This window comes from Vipera berus (assembly GCF_964194415.1).
Source record: "Vipera berus genome assembly, chromosome: 1".
In the NCBI taxonomy this organism is placed as follows: domain Eukaryota; kingdom Metazoa; phylum Chordata; class Lepidosauria; order Squamata; family Viperidae; genus Vipera; species Vipera berus.
In genome coordinates, this window is record NC_138202.1 from 173,738,462 (window position 1) to 173,755,955 (window position 17,494).

General features: G+C 36.5%; 1 protein-coding gene across 3 annotated transcripts in view; it reads right to left on the bottom strand.

Moving 5' to 3' along the window:
- The window catches only part of ANKRD44 (ankyrin repeat domain 44), a 143,866-nt gene that overhangs the window by 39,229 nt on the left and 87,143 nt on the right, over positions 1-17,494 (bottom strand). For 2 of the 3 annotated variants that reach the window (XM_081314532.1, XM_081314530.1), the window contains exons 10-15: positions 15,849-15,963; positions 14,598-14,680; positions 12,007-12,124; positions 7,321-7,389; positions 5,579-5,719; positions 2,208-2,288 (exon numbers count right to left, since the gene is read on the bottom strand). In XM_081314532.1, coding sequence (XP_081170658.1) covers positions 2,208-2,288; positions 5,579-5,719; positions 7,321-7,389; positions 12,007-12,124; positions 14,598-14,680; positions 15,849-15,963 — 607 coding nt within the window. The remainder of the gene's footprint in view (positions 1-2,207; positions 2,289-5,578; positions 5,720-7,320; positions 7,390-12,006; positions 12,125-14,597; positions 14,681-15,848; positions 15,964-17,494) is intronic. The other variant, XM_081314531.1, reaches the window with a different exon arrangement.

Here is a 17,494-nt window from a genome sequence, read left to right on the forward strand (position 1 = left end):
CATCTTTAAAAAACACAGACATACATAGACATAACTAGGTCAACACATGTAGACTATCTTCTATGGACTTCTGGGGGGCAGTGCAAGGAAGGAGTATAGCAGTTTGAAATTAGGGGACTTTAAATCTATTCCTTGCAAAGGTCAAATTTGTTAAACTTTTTAGACTTTTGTCAATTATTACTTGCTGTAGGGATGAGGAAATCTGAGAGTTAAGATTATGATTCTGAAAATTAATGGATTCTAGTTGATTCCAGGTGGCATAAAGGGAAATTTTCTGGCATAGACAGCAAACGTTTGTTTCTGAACTTCTTCTAAATCCTTGATATGTACCAAGCTGAAATAAGTAGAGACACCTGCAGCAAAACTCATTTCAAAGTTTTTGGATGCTATTAAAATCTCATTGTTACATTTTTCCACCACCACTGTATTCTCTTGGTGATATCCAGTGAATTTTTCCAAGTGACATGGAACCTTCTGTGTTCTCATCCAATAGAAGAGAACCTAAGGTAGTTTCATGTGACATGCCATCAAGATCCTTTGAGGGCAAAATTTATTGTAATCTTCTTGACTTGGATTCTGCAGTTTTGGCAACAAGACAGTAGAGGAATCCAGGACAGCTTTAAGGCATGACAATGTGCTCGAGGAACTTCATAGAGTTCAAACAGGCATTTATTTGCTCAAACTTTGCTTCTCGTGGCTTATTCAAGTAATAGAAAGGGAGTGATTAGCTAGATCCAGGCGCTTATACATTTCTTCTTAAAAACAGGAATGGTACAAACTTAATTAAAGAAAGCAGGCAAACAACTTGGTGGCCCCCAGGGGGAGATCTTTCTCTGTGGGCGCCCCGGAACTATGGAACCAGTCACCAGTTGAGCTCCGGACGGCGCCCGATCTTCGCTCCATTCGCCGCGATCTAAAAACATACTTGTTCGAACAAGCCGGCCTGGCCTGAGGGGGGATTGGTGGGGTTTTTACTGTCATTTTATTGGGGGTTTTATTATGTATTAACTGTTTTTTAATGGGCATGTATTTAATTACTTTTTAACTTTTGTAATTCTGTGTTTTATTCTTGCCCTGTACACCGCCCTAAGTCCTTCGGGAGAAGGGCGGTATAGAAATATTAATAAATTAAATTAAATTAAAATTAAATTAAACTTTCAGGGAAGGGTAGTTGAGCTGTTGATAGATAATCAGATCCAGGCAGTCTTGAATAAAATTGATTTTTAACCGAAGTAAACCTTGGTCCTGGCCCTAAATGTGCCTTGGTTAGGTGGTGGGATAATCCCCGCACTTTACATGCAGAGAAAGGTGGAATTGCTTATACAGGACCTTTCAGGTTCTTCTGATACAACCCATTATTTTGGATGGATTGAATTAGCTCAATCTCTATATCAGGGGTGTCAAACTGCCGGCCTGTGGGCCGGTTGCATCATACGGAGGCCGCGCCCACCCCAGCTCCAACAATGTAAAAAAAGTCGCAATACATCGCGACACATCACATGACACGGCGAGTTTGACACCCGTGCTCTAGATAGTGCTACTGGGGAATTTCTCCTCAAGGCTATATCATTTAAATGGTTTGGTGCCATGCTGTTCAATGTTTACATTAAACTGCTGGGGGAGATCATATGAAATTTTTAATTTTTAAGTGCCATCAGTTTATTGATAATATGCCGTTCTGTAGCGCCTTTTTATCAGTTTCAGGTAAAGATTAGACAGGGTAACTCTTCAGTAATGGGGTCTATTGGATAAAAGCCAGTAAATTTAGCCTCAGCCCAAACAAGATGGATTTCTGTTAGTGGACGGTTAATCAGTCTAGGTGAAGGAGTGACTCGTGTTCATACAAAATGAATAAAGCAATATTATTCCCTCAAACTGTAAGCATTGCTCTTTTCAGCTCTGCATGCACTGCCATGAGGCGTGTATGAAAGGAGACCCTGCCAGTGTCGTGATATTGCTTTCATCATTTTGCAGATGGCTATGTAACTTTTTTAAAGAGCTAAATATGAAATAAGCCGGTACACATAAACATATATCTACATCAATACACAAGAATGCTATGGTTAGCATTTTATGGTTTCAGATGTCAAATCCAGCACTAAACAGAGAGACAGAACAAAACTAAGGAATGGACAGAACTGCAACCCACAGAAGGAGAAGCGTAATGCAGAGATGTGGTCAAAGTGCTGTACTGATGCCAAACTTACAATGCAGCTTCTTTTTCTTTCTTTTCATTGGATCTTTCAATTTCTTCAGAGTTTTCATGGGAGTTACCCAAAATATTCTTTCTGAATGAAAAAGGCAACTCATTTTGAGATTCTTTGGTATAAACTACTCTTTATCGTTTCACTTCAAACAGCAAATACATTTATGAGTGCTACCAGGAAACTTTTTAATATCAATGTTTCACAGATTGGCATATGGCAGGATTCATAAAGAGCACTCAGAAATGGGAAGTATTTCTAGGGTCCTCATTCTACACCACAGCATCACATTCAGCTACAGTATTTTTGGAACTTTCTGATATTTATCATTTCATCTCATCTTTGCTAGATACAGTCTCCCTCACCAATTCTGTCCCTCAATATTGGCTCAGGTATATAATTTCACCAGTAAAAGTCTTCAGAAAACTACCTGTTTGCAAGGAGAAAGTAATGTATCCCATCTAGAAGAAACGTTCTATTGGATCTTCTACACAAATACTACTTATGTGTCCAACTCCTCCAGAATCCTCTCTATTCTAGACCCTTCCTAAAAGGCTTCTGCAATGGCAGAAATTGCAATCATGTCTAATTCAATCCAGGTACAATATGAATTGGTATAAGCTGTGACGCCAATATCAAAAGACAGTGGAGTAATAAAAAAGTTGTTGAGAATACTAGAGTACAAAAGTATTATTCTTATTTTAAAAATATTCTCCCATTGGTAAAAGTATAGATGAAACACATAGAGTAGCTAATCAGAACAAGTAACAACAACAGCCATAGTTTCTTTCTCTCTAAATCCACACACCATTTCTTACGTAAGCACAAACTAAGATCTATAAAATACTGTTTGCAATAGCCTGCTGATTCACTGAAGGAGGCATGAGGCCTACAGCTTCATAATTGCTATCTTAGCAGTGTATTACATTATTAATTCATCTTGATGATCTTAGTTTGCTCATTATTATAGTCATATTCTTCCTCAATACAGAAGAAGCCTTTTATGTATCCATTTAACTTGCAACTGACAAATGAGCCAACAACAGTAAGTTTAAGTAAGACAACATTGTCATAGTTTCTCTCAAATGCTTAACAAAAACATTGTGGTCCATCTCTGGTTAATATACAGTATTATTATCATTACTAAACCAGTTCTCCTGTCACCCTTAAAGTTCTCCTTTAATGTTTAATTAATAATGTATATGTCCCTTCAAGGTCACTGTCTGCAGAAAACTGTAGCTCTTAGAATTACAAAAACTATTTTTCCCCTAAATCAATCTGTTTATCAAGACAGTTCCAAGTAATATTATGTTAAACTAGGTATTTTTTCTATGCATGACTTTATTTTTCAATAATGAAAACTAAGCGGGGGGGGGGCGAAACTGACTCAGTCATCCATCATAATTCTCTATCTTCAGACACACTTTTCAAATAAATCTTTTTATCAAGAGTTAAACATTTTTCTAATAACCTACTGGAGAAAAGGTCATGAATTTGATGGCACACAGTAGTATGATCCACCAGGGAATTTTTATGATCTTAATGTGTAAATTATATAAAACTTAACTTCCAGTGGGAAAGATGAACCTATTTTTTTTATTTCAATTGTATGGAAATTCATAGCTCCCAAAAAACCAGCTATTCAATTATAGTCTTTCCCCAGAGTTCAAGATATTCTTACTTGCTCTCAGAATAGAGGCAAAAGTGCATGAAGTTTATCCTTTTAAAATATGAATAAATCATGAATCTATTCTGTTTTATAAGCACAAATCTTGCCTGAGCCCCAGAAGCTTCTTTCCAATTAACAATGTCATACATGTGGTATAGATAGATATACATATGTATATGTGTCTCTATGCATCCCCATATGTGTGTGTGTTTGTTCAGTGAAGTTCTGCTGACATTGGGATAAAAAGATAGGATTGTTAGGATAATTATGTTTTAGGAAATTGGAGAACACTTCAGATCAGCATAGGACAGGGGTGTCAAACTGCCGGCCCGTGGGCCGGATGCATAATGGCGAAACCACGCCCACCCATTGCTGGCAATGGAAAAAAAGTCACGATACGTCGCAACACATCACGTGATGTTGCGAATTTGACACCCCGGCATAGGAGATAATATTGGGGTCTTGGCTAATGAAACTAGGGGAGAATAAAGTACACATGAGCTATATTACTTATCTACTTACTATGGAAGAGTTGCTCTTTTAAGTGAAAACTCCTTTCACAATATATTTAGGGTAGACTAATATTTTTCTTAAGGCATACTAAGGAAAGATTCAGTTCATAAGGTCTATTTGATACATCAACATGGCAAGCCTTATACATGTAACTATAAATCAGATGCAGATACCAAAGACAGTAAATTTACAAAGACAGCAGAGATTGTCCTTGTAAATTGCAGCTGCCCATATATGCAAATGGTATCAATATACATATTTACTCCTTCAATGCATGAAATTATAAATGTTCTCCACTCCTTAAATTTCATCATAATAAAAAAAATGATTTCTTCAGAATTTGATGGGATTGTTTCACATATCATAGGATATTCAGATTTTGAGAACCAATTTATAGAGAAATACTTCATTTAAAGTTATCATTTTAAAGAATATATTGCTAGAAATCTTGTGCTTCTGATATAAAGAACTATATTATGAAATGAGCACCAAAGCCAGAAATATTGTGGCATAGTGGAACACAACATGCTTACAATTTCAACATTCATTCAAACTAAAAGAAAATGTAAAATTTCAATCACAGGGATCAGGAGCATTAAGAATATAAAGAGGATATTTTAACTCCATCATAATGTCAAGCTCCTTACAAACATTGCTTGAAACTTAAAACTATTTTACATCTTCATATGACAAGTGTTTTCTGAGTCTCTCCTCTAATTCAAGAAAAATTAATATTCAGAAAAAAAGCTTAAGAATACCAGTCTAGAGAATTTTTGAGCAACTGGATAGTTTTATATGCAAAAAGTAATGATTTATTTTTTTTTAAAAAAAAGCAACTGTCATTTTTGTTGTTCAGTAGTTTTGTTAACATTTCAGAAAACAGATTAAACATTTATATGCCATATCTAACCATGTGAAAAGCAGTAGCAAGATAAACACAAATCAGGGAATAAAAGATAAAGAAGTTGAAGCTGGTTTATGCAGGAATCAGCAACCTGGAAGGAACCATGCAATTGCAAAAGCAACTCAATATGCAGGAGCAAGTAGTTACTGAAAGCAATTCTAGTAGCTGGGACATTAAAGAGGTATTTGATTCAAAGGGGGAATCTTTGCTTAAATGAGATGAAGAGAACAGAAATGACGCCGGCTTAGCAATGAATTAGAAACAAGGAATACAAATAAGCTTGTTTACTTTCTGTCCATGTCTGAGGCTGCAGCATAATGTAAAGCTGTTCGTTCCCAGTCATCAGTTTCATTAATATTGGCCCCCGCAGTTACCAGCATCTCAATACATTGAAAATGACAATTTGCAGCTGCATAGTGCAAAGGTGTTCTGAAAAATAAACAGAAACATATTAGCCAAGGCACTACTTGAGTAACAGGATACGATTATGTTAACTGTTTCTGACAGCAACATTGCTATAGGGAGAACCCATTTCAAGGTACAACAGCAGTATTTAATTGAATGCAGAACGTATTCTTTCTTTTGCAGTGAAGATTTGAAATAAGCATACAAGAAATGACTAAGAAGTGAGCCAAGAAAAAGGGTATGAAATGCTATTCAACTAACTATAAAGAATAAAGCATAACAAACCACTGGCTTACTATAAAAATAAATAAGATTTGTTACAAAGGAAAACACCATACAGAAAGGTATCTAAGCTGTTGTAGTAGCTAGAAAACAAGATACTCATATGATAACTTTTACTGCATGCCTGGTAAAAAATTATTTATTTAATTTTAGGGGGGAAATGTTCAGAAGGAAGGAGCTTTGTTTCCTCTTCCAGATGTCTAAAAGTTGCTTAGTCAAAGAGCAGAAATACAAGAGATAACTTTGAGTGACTAGAAGTGGGGTAGGCAACCTTGGCTCTTTTTTTTGACTTGTGGACTTCAACTCAATATGCAGGAGCAAGTAGTTACTGAAAGCAATTCTAGTAGCTGGCTCAGGAATTCTGGGAGTTGAAGTCCACGAGTCATAAAAGAGCCAAGGTTGCCTACTCCTGGACTAGAAGAAAGGTACTTTTTAGAAAAACTCTTGATTCAGCTGCTTAAATGATAATGGAGACAGTGCAACTGCCTATTCTACACTTAATTTTTTATACTGAATTGTTATTTCTTAGGCAATCATATAGATGAACTCTGGTGCAAAATAATATAGAACAAAACTATTCAAATCTTACTAGGAAAGGGGAAAGAACATACCATTGATATAGCACACATCTGTCTCTTTTAGGATTACACTTTGGTCAGGAAAGATTTATTTCCTATAAAGGAAGTTGTAACCTTATTCTGCACTAAACATAACCATTGCTGTCATATGTCTGAGTCTTAATTCTATCCTGTTATGTTTGCACTTCACCTAGTAGGTATAGTATAAGTAAATGTATTATTGTTGTTACTATTACATAATCTCAAACTTTGCTTTTACTTTGGGGAGCAGAGGGGAGGGGAGGGGCGAAGAGAGGAGAGGAGATCATCCCAGGTTTAGGATGCTAGTTAACCTATATTCTTCAACGGATTCCCAGTCTGGAAGCAACATGTTTCTCCATTGCCAAAGAAAGGTCTCCTGCATTATTGGTCAAAAGATACTGTGTAAACATTATTATTTTTTTCTCCCTGACAGATTTCCTCAGAATGAAATACAACAGACAGGAGGATTACAAATTGAGAATGTTCACATCTGAATTCAGTGCTAATCCCGCAAAGAAAGAAGGATAAGTAACTGAGCAATAATAGCCTTGTCTGAAATCCTACATGATATTCTTGATCTTGCCAGAACATTGTTGGCATTAAGAATTGTAATACAAGTTTTCCAAAGATCAAGTATGACAGCCAAGCATGAACTCCTCTTAAACCTGCTCAGCTAATTCCAGTATCATGAAGCTGAGATCTAGACTTCCACATTGATTTTTAAAGTTTTTGTAAGTTACAAACCTTCCATATTTGTCTTTTTTATTTACATCTGCTCCACTGCTTTGCAAGAGTTTCACACAATCAACATTGCTGAAAAGATACAGAAAGAAAAGAATGCATAAATAGAATAAAATAGTGCTGATGGGGGGAAAAATCTAAAGTTGAAAAAAAATAATCATGGTTAACCATTCAGGAACCGGGAAGAACAAACTACAACATAAAATATGAGTAAAACAGTAACTATTAGCCCTTCGTGACACGGGTGCAGGTTACTTCAGGAACTGTCTAATCCCACTGGAATTGGCCCACCCTATCCGTGCTGGCAGAGAAAGAATGCTGCAGGCCGTGTCAGCCAAGGAATTCCAGCTGATGGAATCCAGGAGAAGAGCCTGCTCTTTCAAACATCTATCCCTCTGAAGTGAGGTCAGTTCCCACTCTCCTGACATTCTGCAAGAGTTTGAAGACCTGGTTCTGCCAGTTGGGCAATGGGGCAATGTCACACTGGAGGTAGTTGATAGATTAATAATACATCCCACTTCTCTCCCACTTGTCCTACTCCCTGCCTCCCCATCTTTTATATAAAGCAATAGCACTTAGACTTATTTACTGCTTCACAGTGCTTTACAGCCCTCTCTAAGTGGTTTACACAGTCAGCATATTGCCCCCAACAATCTGGGTCCTCATTTTACCGACCTTGGAAGGATGGAAAGTTGAGTCAACCTTGAGCCAGTGAGACTCAAACTGCCAAACTGCTGGCAGCTGGCAGGCAGCAGAAGTAGCCTGCAGGACTGTGCCACCAGAGATCTTATAGCTGATAATTTGTATTTTATAGTGTTTTATTCCTATTGGATCCATGTTGTTGCATTGATTTTTTCTTTTTAACTTTGTAAGCCACCCAAAGTCACCTCATGGTAAGATGGGTGGCAAAAAAATAAAATAAAAATAAAAAAGAAATTGAGAAAATAGTCTGTAAGCATGTCTTCCTAAAACTCTAAAACATCATTTATACTGGTTAGCATGTATAGGAATTATTCACAAAGCCTTTATTCACAAAGCCAGTGCTTATTTTAGATGACAACGCAATCAACCCTTGTAAAAGAAGGATTCAGAATTCACACCTGCATACATGAGTCTCTGAGTTGGTCATTACAAATGAAATCAAGCATTTTCCAAGGCAACAATCATGTGAAAGTTCCCACATAGGAATCCCAATATGCTGTCTTAATTGCTGTCTGAACAAGGTTAAAAAGTATTTGGCTTAAATTGAGAGCAGCATCTAAATTTATGTACCAGCACTGCACTATTAAAAACAGATGTCTTGCTTCACTTATTAAGGTAGACTTGCTAATTTCCAATTAATCTGTTCTAAAGCTTTTATCAACCATAAAACTATATGTTATAAAATTGTTGAAGATATGATAGAAACATACCAAATACATATTTCACGTGGCTTTTTGAGAATCTTAAAACTGGCCAAAAACCTTCTTCAGTGGGATGAACATGGTAAAAATGTGTGTACCATATTATTTTAATTTAACTGTCTGGAAAAAAAATATTTTATTACTGTATTTTGTGACTGGCCAAATATTGACTTCATTGCTGTATTCAAACGTTCTAACTTCTCTCCTCTCTGTGATACAGTGGTATGCATGTTTGCAAGTTCAAAGGTAAAGACATTCCAAAAATAATTATGTAAACCAGCACTGTAAAGGCTCAGCTTCATTGCCTCTACTCATTGCACATTCACAACTGATTGAACATAATGGATGCTGAGTTGTTTTGCTTGAAACAATGGAGTAGGTATAGTCCTTTTCAATAGTTACTTAACAAAAAACAAAATAATATTTTGTGGACATACAACTGTCAAGGTTGCTATGACAGTAAAGCACTTTATTGTTAAGACAAGAATCTATCGTGATAGATTAGCCTTCTCCAACCTGGCACCTTCCAGATATACTGAGGTTTCCAAACCACAATGGTCTTTTTCTAAAAAAAAAAGTGCTTAAACCTCATTGAGGGATGCAATATAAGCAAATATGTCTATTTAGAAGAATATTTGACCAAAGTTCAGAGAAGTTTAGTTCCAGTTAAACATATTTAGCATTATCACCCTAGGACAAGCTGTTACGTTTACAGCTGAATCTTAACATCTTGATATTTAGCATATTTATTTATTATTTATGTATTATATTTTTATCTGCCTTCATTAGTTTATAACTGAAGGCAGCAAAAATACATAATACTCCTTTCTCTATATCAACTTTGTGGGAGAGAGTGACTGACTGACCCAAAGTCTCCCAGCTGGCTTTCAGGCCTAAAGTGGGACTAGAATCACTTCCCTGATTTCTAGGCCAGTACCTTAACTGCTACAGCAAACTGGTCCTCTCATATGGCCAGCATACAAGAGGTTCATTCTAGAGCAGACATGTCAAACCTGCGATGTCACGTGATGTCGCGCGAGGTATTGCGACTTTTCCCCCATTGCCCGGCAATGGGGTGGGCGCGGTTTCAGTATGATGCATCTGGCCTGCTGGCCGGCAGTTTGACATGCCTGTTCTAGAGGACCCTAGTTATGCTTATTGCGATGAAAGTAAGGCAAGAACAGGAAGGAGCTGGCCTACAGCTGCAATAGCTTGTTTCCTTTCCATGTATGGAAGGACATGTGAATAGCTGAACAGCTCAAGGAAGGAAGTTCCTTAGTCTCACGATTCTTTCTTCTCCTGGCTAGAGAAGTATACATTCCACTTTGATGCTTCCCAGATCTACTGAGATTGCTCTGTTCTCTATTACTAATACTTACCAGCCATGTTCAGAATTACGATACATACCCTTAAGGAATCTTTTTTCCCCCTGAACCTTTAGACAATTCTTAGTTAAATATGTGAATAACAAGAGCATTCTTTTTAAATGAATTACATAAATTTAATCTCATTAATTTAGTCAGGAAGAACATTGCACTCAATTCATTTTAACACTGTTTAATTTGTTCAAGACCCTCTGACTCGAAGTTATCTTGCACACAGCCTACTGTGATGAATGGGAACAGCAGAAAAAGACACACACACAAAAGCACAGCTTTAGATCATTTCAACACATTTATAAAGTGCAGGGGAATATTCTGTTGAGAAATGTTTTGAATGAGCTAAGAAACCTTGAAATAAATTTGATGGATCAGCTATTTCAAGTGTAACTAAAGGAATTGTTCATATCCTTCTTCCATCAATCTCAACTGGAAGAATTGTGTTACTGTGCAGTCCATGGCCTGCTTGTTTCTCTCTTATCCCTTAAAACAAGTCTTCAGATGCATAAATTTTAGAATGGTAGATATTCACTCTTCCTTTTTATAGCTTGCCTTTGATACACGGGAAGGCATACTCTATTACAGAGGTCTTTCTCTGTGGGGGCCCCGGAGCTATGGAACCAGTTACCGGTTGAGCTCCGGACGGCGCCCGATCTTCGCTCCTTTCGCCGCGATCTGAAAACATACCTGTTCGAACAAGCCGGCCTGGCCTGAGGGGGGATTGGTGGGGTTTTTACTATCACTTTATTGGGGTTTTATTAATGTATTTATTGTTGGGCATGTATTTAATTACTTTTTAATTTTTGTAGCTTTGTGTTTTATTCTTGCCCTGTACACCGCCCTGAGTCCTTCGGGAGAAGGGCGGTATACAAATATTAATAAATTATAAATTATAAAATTATTAAAAGGAATGATCTGGCTGTAGAACTATGAGTATTTATTTTCTTTTCTGTCTGGCCACTGTTTTCCAGGACAGTAATTTACAATTTGGCCTATATTATAGAACAAAGTATGGGCTTGTCTGGTGTAGCCTGAATGTGCAATGAAGAGAAATCCTACCCATTTGGGAAAGAAAGTAACAAACTTAGAATATAACTTTTGTCCTTGAATGCATTTCCATTTACAGTGTGTGTGTGTGTGTGTGTGTGTGTGTTTACTGCTATCTGGGCTAATTCAAATTTGCAACTGTAGAAACCTGAAAGAATTCTGTTTCAGTATAAGAATGGATGTGAACACACTGCCCCTGTTCTGCTTTTCCTTTATGGCACAGCAGCCAATACTTGCAATACACTGGAGTGGCAACCCCTGTTTCTGGCTGAGGGGAAATATGCCCTATTAAATGGTAAAGAGAAACAGCCCCTAGGCTCTGGAAAGGATTCCCCACATGTCAGTGGATAAAAAAGGGCAAAAGAGAAGTGGCTCAAAATTTGGGTCTCATATCTCTTATTTTACACTGTTCCCACAAAACATTTCATTCAAGAGCCAGAACCCACCATTAATTTGTAAAGATTAATCTTTACAGATGGGGTTTTCAGGATGATAAACTGCAGTGCTTGTGTGATGGGTTAGGAATACAATGACCAAAAAAGGAAGAAAAATCAGTTGAGGCCGAGGAAGCCTAGTCTGTGATAGGGAAACAATGGGACCTACTTAACTGAAGCAAAACATAGTTTGTCATGTGCAAAAAGAGAGGGTTTTTTCCCCCTAAAGTGAGGTGTATGTGTGTGTGCGTGCACACACACACACACACACACACACACACACTCATGCATTCCACACAAGGGGCCTCATAAATTACAGTAGTTTTTGTGTCATTTTGCTGTTCCTCTTTGGGAAAAAAATTGCAGGGAAACCACAGAGCTAAAATTACATATATTTATTGCAGTTGTAATTTCAAAACTACTCACCCTCCTGCAGCAGCAGCATGGAGGCACGTCCTTCCAAATTTATCTGGGGTGTCTATTTCAAAGCCTGCAGACAGCACGTGCTCATTACTAAACAAGGACACTATGCTATACTTTTGTCCTAGTTAAACCGCAAGAAACATTGCAGAGACAGAAAAATCAGTTAGTAAGAAAAAAAATCAGAATGAAGATACAACTGTAGTCAGCAAGAGGTTGTTATGGAAACGGACAGTGTCTGTTCAAGCTTGGCGCTACAGAAAAAAAAGAACCATAAAGTCAAAAAGAATCTATAGCCCATTGCTATTGAAGTATTTAAATCATGCAGCAGGCATTTCAGGAGCAGACTTTCAAGAGAAGTGACAGCAGGCATGAAGGCAGAGACCTCTGTGAGGAAAATGAGGAAGTCACAAGAATTGCCTCAGCATGCATCAAAAAGAGTTTTATTTACTAATGGCTTCAGATTTTGCACAGGAACAGGAAATGATGACTTTCTAGAGAAGGACAGATATTTTGTATGGAGAGCAGCACATTTTTACTGCAGCTAGAACCACAGTTAAGGAGGGGGTGGATCTTCTCTGTGAAATTGCAAAAAAGGAGAAATGATTATCATTTCCCTTAGGGCAACAGACAGTGGATTCACAAGGATGTCAAACTGATTTCTGACTGCTTCTTTATCTGCATTATCCCCATCTCATTCCTTCACCAGTAGTTGATGGGGGCTTCTGCCATAGAGAGATGGAGCAACGGAAAATGACCAGGGCCACAAATTGTTTGAAGGGACTAATTAAAAAAAGAACTGAGCTTCATTTAAGATGTTCTATGGCTCTGAAACTAGATTTAATGTTTGTTTAGTATGATGATCACAAGGATAACAAACCAAGAGATTAAAGAGACTCATCATAGTTCTCCCACACTTCTGCAATCTCATCTACCAAGAAAATACAATTGCTCTAATATTGGGCATTTGAAAATGCAATCAATGACTATCTTACTAAAAATGTTTAGAAATTTACTTGCGAACCAGCTTTCATTATCCTTCCTTTGCCATACTGCACTGACTTTAACATTAATGGACAAAATAACAGATGCTCCCTCTACAGAAAGGCATCTTGTAAGGATTAGAACTGATGGCAGATTTTGCCCAATGGAGGACAAGGCCTAATTGGTAGGCCAGAGCAAAGGAAAGCTGCTTCACTAATTTTGGAGAGCAAGTAGTTAACCACTTGGAATAGCCCATATTGTGGGAAACTGATATTCCATATCAAAGACTAGCACATTGGTCTTGGATAGTGAAAACAGCCATTAGTTCTATTGTCTCTCACCATTATTGCTCATCAAAAATGGTGATGAAAAATTGCACATTGCTTGCTGTAATCCTCCCATACAGTTGAATTAAATTGCCTTAATTTATGACATCAAAAATATTTACGAGACAAAAATAATTGTATGTAGCCTCCTTTAATTCAGTTTATTATTTATGGATTTCTATAGGACTGCAGAGTGCCACACAATTCAATAATAAAAACCAAGTGAGATTGAAATTAGAAATTTAAAATAAGATTAAGCTCTCAACAAGTGAAGGCTACAAAAGGGGACAACCTGATTTCTTGTTTATACAATGCATTACATTTTTATCATGTATCTGGGAACCAAAAAAAGGAACAGTCCTACTCTAAAGTATGTCCTATTGGCTTATTATTAAACTAGATTTGTTGAGAATTCTGGCTTATTAAAGGTAACAGTCAAGTATTCCTATCTTGAAATCTCCTTGAAACCTCCTACAAGCCAGAATGGAAAAATAATCAGAAACATACCAGCCATAGAAAGCTTACCATTGGTGAGATTTGCAAATCCTCTAACAAGCCAGAATTGTAAATAAATTATGACTCTTTTCAAGCTTTGCAGTTTGGGTTTGGATGTAAAGTTAACTTTATTTTGACTGACAGAAGTCACTGTAATTTACTTGAGGGGATAAGCAGAAGCAACTGTGGATTTAGTAAATTCTTGGTGGTGAAAAGAACTAAGAACCAAAATCCACACAAACCTGGTTTACATTGTGGCAAATTATTGAGAAAGAGCCAGCTTATTTCCAGGTAATCAGGTGGTTATTTCATAAACAAAAAGCTCCTTTGATTCATAGAAAGGATTTCAGTTCAACAAAGGCTTGTTCAATGATGCATCTGTGTTCCTCCACCCACAATCAAGACTCATAGGTTTGCTCTCCACCTTGTCCCTCCTGCCTGTAGATTTTGCAAGGCTCCACAGATAGAACAGCAAATGGCAAAAACCACTCCCCCTCTTTTCCTCCAGAAATAGTACAATATCCTATAACGGGTGCTCGAATGACCATTCTCTATGGTCATTAAAGAAGGGGACAGCATTCAGCATGCTTTAAACACAGACAATACATAAAACAGGATTGTGCATCTATGTGTCCAATAGGAACACATAGATTTGCACATATAAGCATACAACAGCATGTGTTTGAAACAAAATGTAAGGCCTTCATTTTCTAAGTACATGGACATACATTAGTGACCCATAAGCAGCTCATTCACAAGGTTGGTTTTACATTCTCTTTTGCATTTGCTTACCTGATGAAAGCAACTTCCTGCAGCAGTCAGCATGTGCGTTAAGTGCTGCCAAGTGTAAAGGAAACATGCGATGGATACCACATCTGCAAAACAAACCAACCTCTGATATAAACATTTCTTCAAATAAAGTTTGTAGACCTCTCTCTGTATACGTCTTTCTTCTAATTCTATTCGCTACAGGGAAATTTGGGGTTATTTCAGAGTGATGGGACGGCAATATGTTTTCTAGTGATATATGGTAAAGCATTACAAAAATTTCCTGCTTACTAAATAACAATCCCTTCCATAATCAATTTGTAATCTCCCTGTCATACAAATATGTTTTCAGACAGATTGTATATGTCCAAGAATAATCTACTAGGATTCATTAGAACAATTTCCAGGTTACATCTTAAAATTTTCCTGTCTGAATATAAATAAGTCAAATTTAGTTATTTACTCCTTCGTCCTCCTACACATAATTATCTCAGATAATGCCCTTTGACTTTACTTCTTTGAGCATTCTATTTGCAAAGCTTCTGCTCCTGGATGCCAGTCTGGAAGGACACAAAATGATCTTGACAAAAAACAATTCAAATTTTCATTTTAGGTCCCAGATATATTATCCCATCCTGACATTGATGTCTACCTAATGATTTCAAGCAGGATTCTCACTTCACTGGACATCTCAGGCACTGACAGAGGTGTTTTATTTGATCAACATACAGGTCATTGAAGCATGAAATAGAAATTTTGAGTGGATAACCTGGATTGCTGAACCCTTTTCTCTCACTGAGGCTCATTTCTATCTTCAGCAGTTAGAAAAGGAATGGATTAAAATTCATATAGAAAGAAGCCCAAAATATTGTAGATCATATTCTTGTAAACCTCTTTTCTAATAACAGTTTGTGGTATTTTTTTACCAGAAAGAAAATATAGCAATAGTTCTGAATTGTACATTCCAATCATAATATTAGGTATAGAAATGGTAAAGGTTGAAATAAAAATATAATTTCTGTTAATTGCAACTGTAAACAATTTGTTGGTCCTGTCTTGGTATGGACTTTAGTCAAAGCTATTGGTGTCATACAGAATTAATGAGTTTAAAAACAAATTAAAAAAGGGTCCATCAGCCATTAATCTACCTTAAATATACACAAGATATTACCAACTGTTGCTAAATAGGCCATCTTCCAAATCCAAGGTGATGATGCACTCTAAAATTAATGATATAATTCTATAATTTGGAGTATTACTTCTTCAGCAACTTACTTGGCAGCATCAGCTCCACTAGTTATTAAGGTATTAATCAAAAGTTCGTGTCCATATCTTGCAGCCACATGGAGGGGAGTGTTGCCATCCTTATCAACACAGTCAATTTCACCTCCTGAATATGTCATTTTAATATGAAAATATTATGTAAGAATCGAGTGCAATTTAACAAAAAAAGTTAAGTTAAGGAGTAGAGAGTTTCAAGCCAGCAAAAGAAATTATACAACTGTCTTCTCACTATTTACAATATATTATTTGAGATACAAATATGAAATCATTAGCAATGAATTTATTGAATTATTATATCATATATTACTAATCAAGAAATTGTACACCATTGGATCTAGTATTATATATGCTGAAGGGGCACCCAAAGTACATAAAATTATTACTATACAGCTTTGATACTGGTACACAAGACTGCTAACAAGCCTTAACACAAACAGAACACATTATGACTTAATATGATGACTTGATCACTATAACACATTAAGGCAATGGTTGGGTTCCCTGAACATTATGAACTACAAAGTACCAAATTCCATCAGTCGAGAACTTGACCAATTGACCAATTCAAAAAGAAAAAAAAAGACAATTCTATCAGGTGAAAACCTGTGGGTGGCATTTTAGTTTCTCATACAATATTTTACTTAAATGAAACAAAATTATCAATGGAAATCAAAAGTGCCAAGACAAAGGGGGGGAGGGGGAACAGTCTGAATCAATAGGAGAGAATAAGAGTCTTAGGTTAGGCTAGGCTGGCCTTACAACAAAAAACACATATCTTCCTTAAAAGTTAGGCTGCATCCTCTCCAAGGTAGTGAAGAAGTTATGTGATTCCAACTGGGTTTTGCACAGAAGTTGTGCCTTAACTCCATCCAAAATTTTTATTGCAGTAAACATGAATTATGCACTTTTAGAATATCACAAATATTTCGGGGATGTTGCCAATTTTTGTGCATTTTGAACAACATGTTCCATGTATGCCCTACATTTATAGGTAGTACAAAATATTACCCTTAAATACTGTTCAACTGAGTGCATATTTGGAATGCTTATGTTTTACAACATAAAGTCAGAACTTGTAAGACAATAATATTAAAAGTGAATTTGAATCAATAAAAATTTATATAACAGAATCTGGTCCTACCCAACTCCATTTTTACTAAGGCTAGCATTGTGTGCAAACCCAATCTAGAAGTTTCTCTAATTAATTTACCATGTATTTAAATAAGTTAGTTCACCTTCGGATTTTCCCATGAATTTTTAGCCAACCCATACTGTCCAACATATGTTTGCTTTTTTTCTTCTTCTTTTTTTAACTAAAATTTTGCTAAGGAAATTCAGAAATTCATTAGTCTGCTTCTGGCTTGTATTCCTACTGCTTTTGTCAGTTACACTTAAACTATAATGAGATTATTTTTATTACACAATTCAGTTCCACGCCAAGCTGATGAAAAATTTTGAGCAGGGAGATGTAGGTCTCTGCAATCCTCAATATTTTTATAATTTAAAATATTACTAAAACTAAGAAAAATATTTAGCCCCTATAGATTAGTATAAGAGGCCTATTTTTTTTTAAAAGGTGAGTTCAGACTTTGGATAAGACCAATCTGTTCCTTCTCTGAACAGAACAGGATGACAAA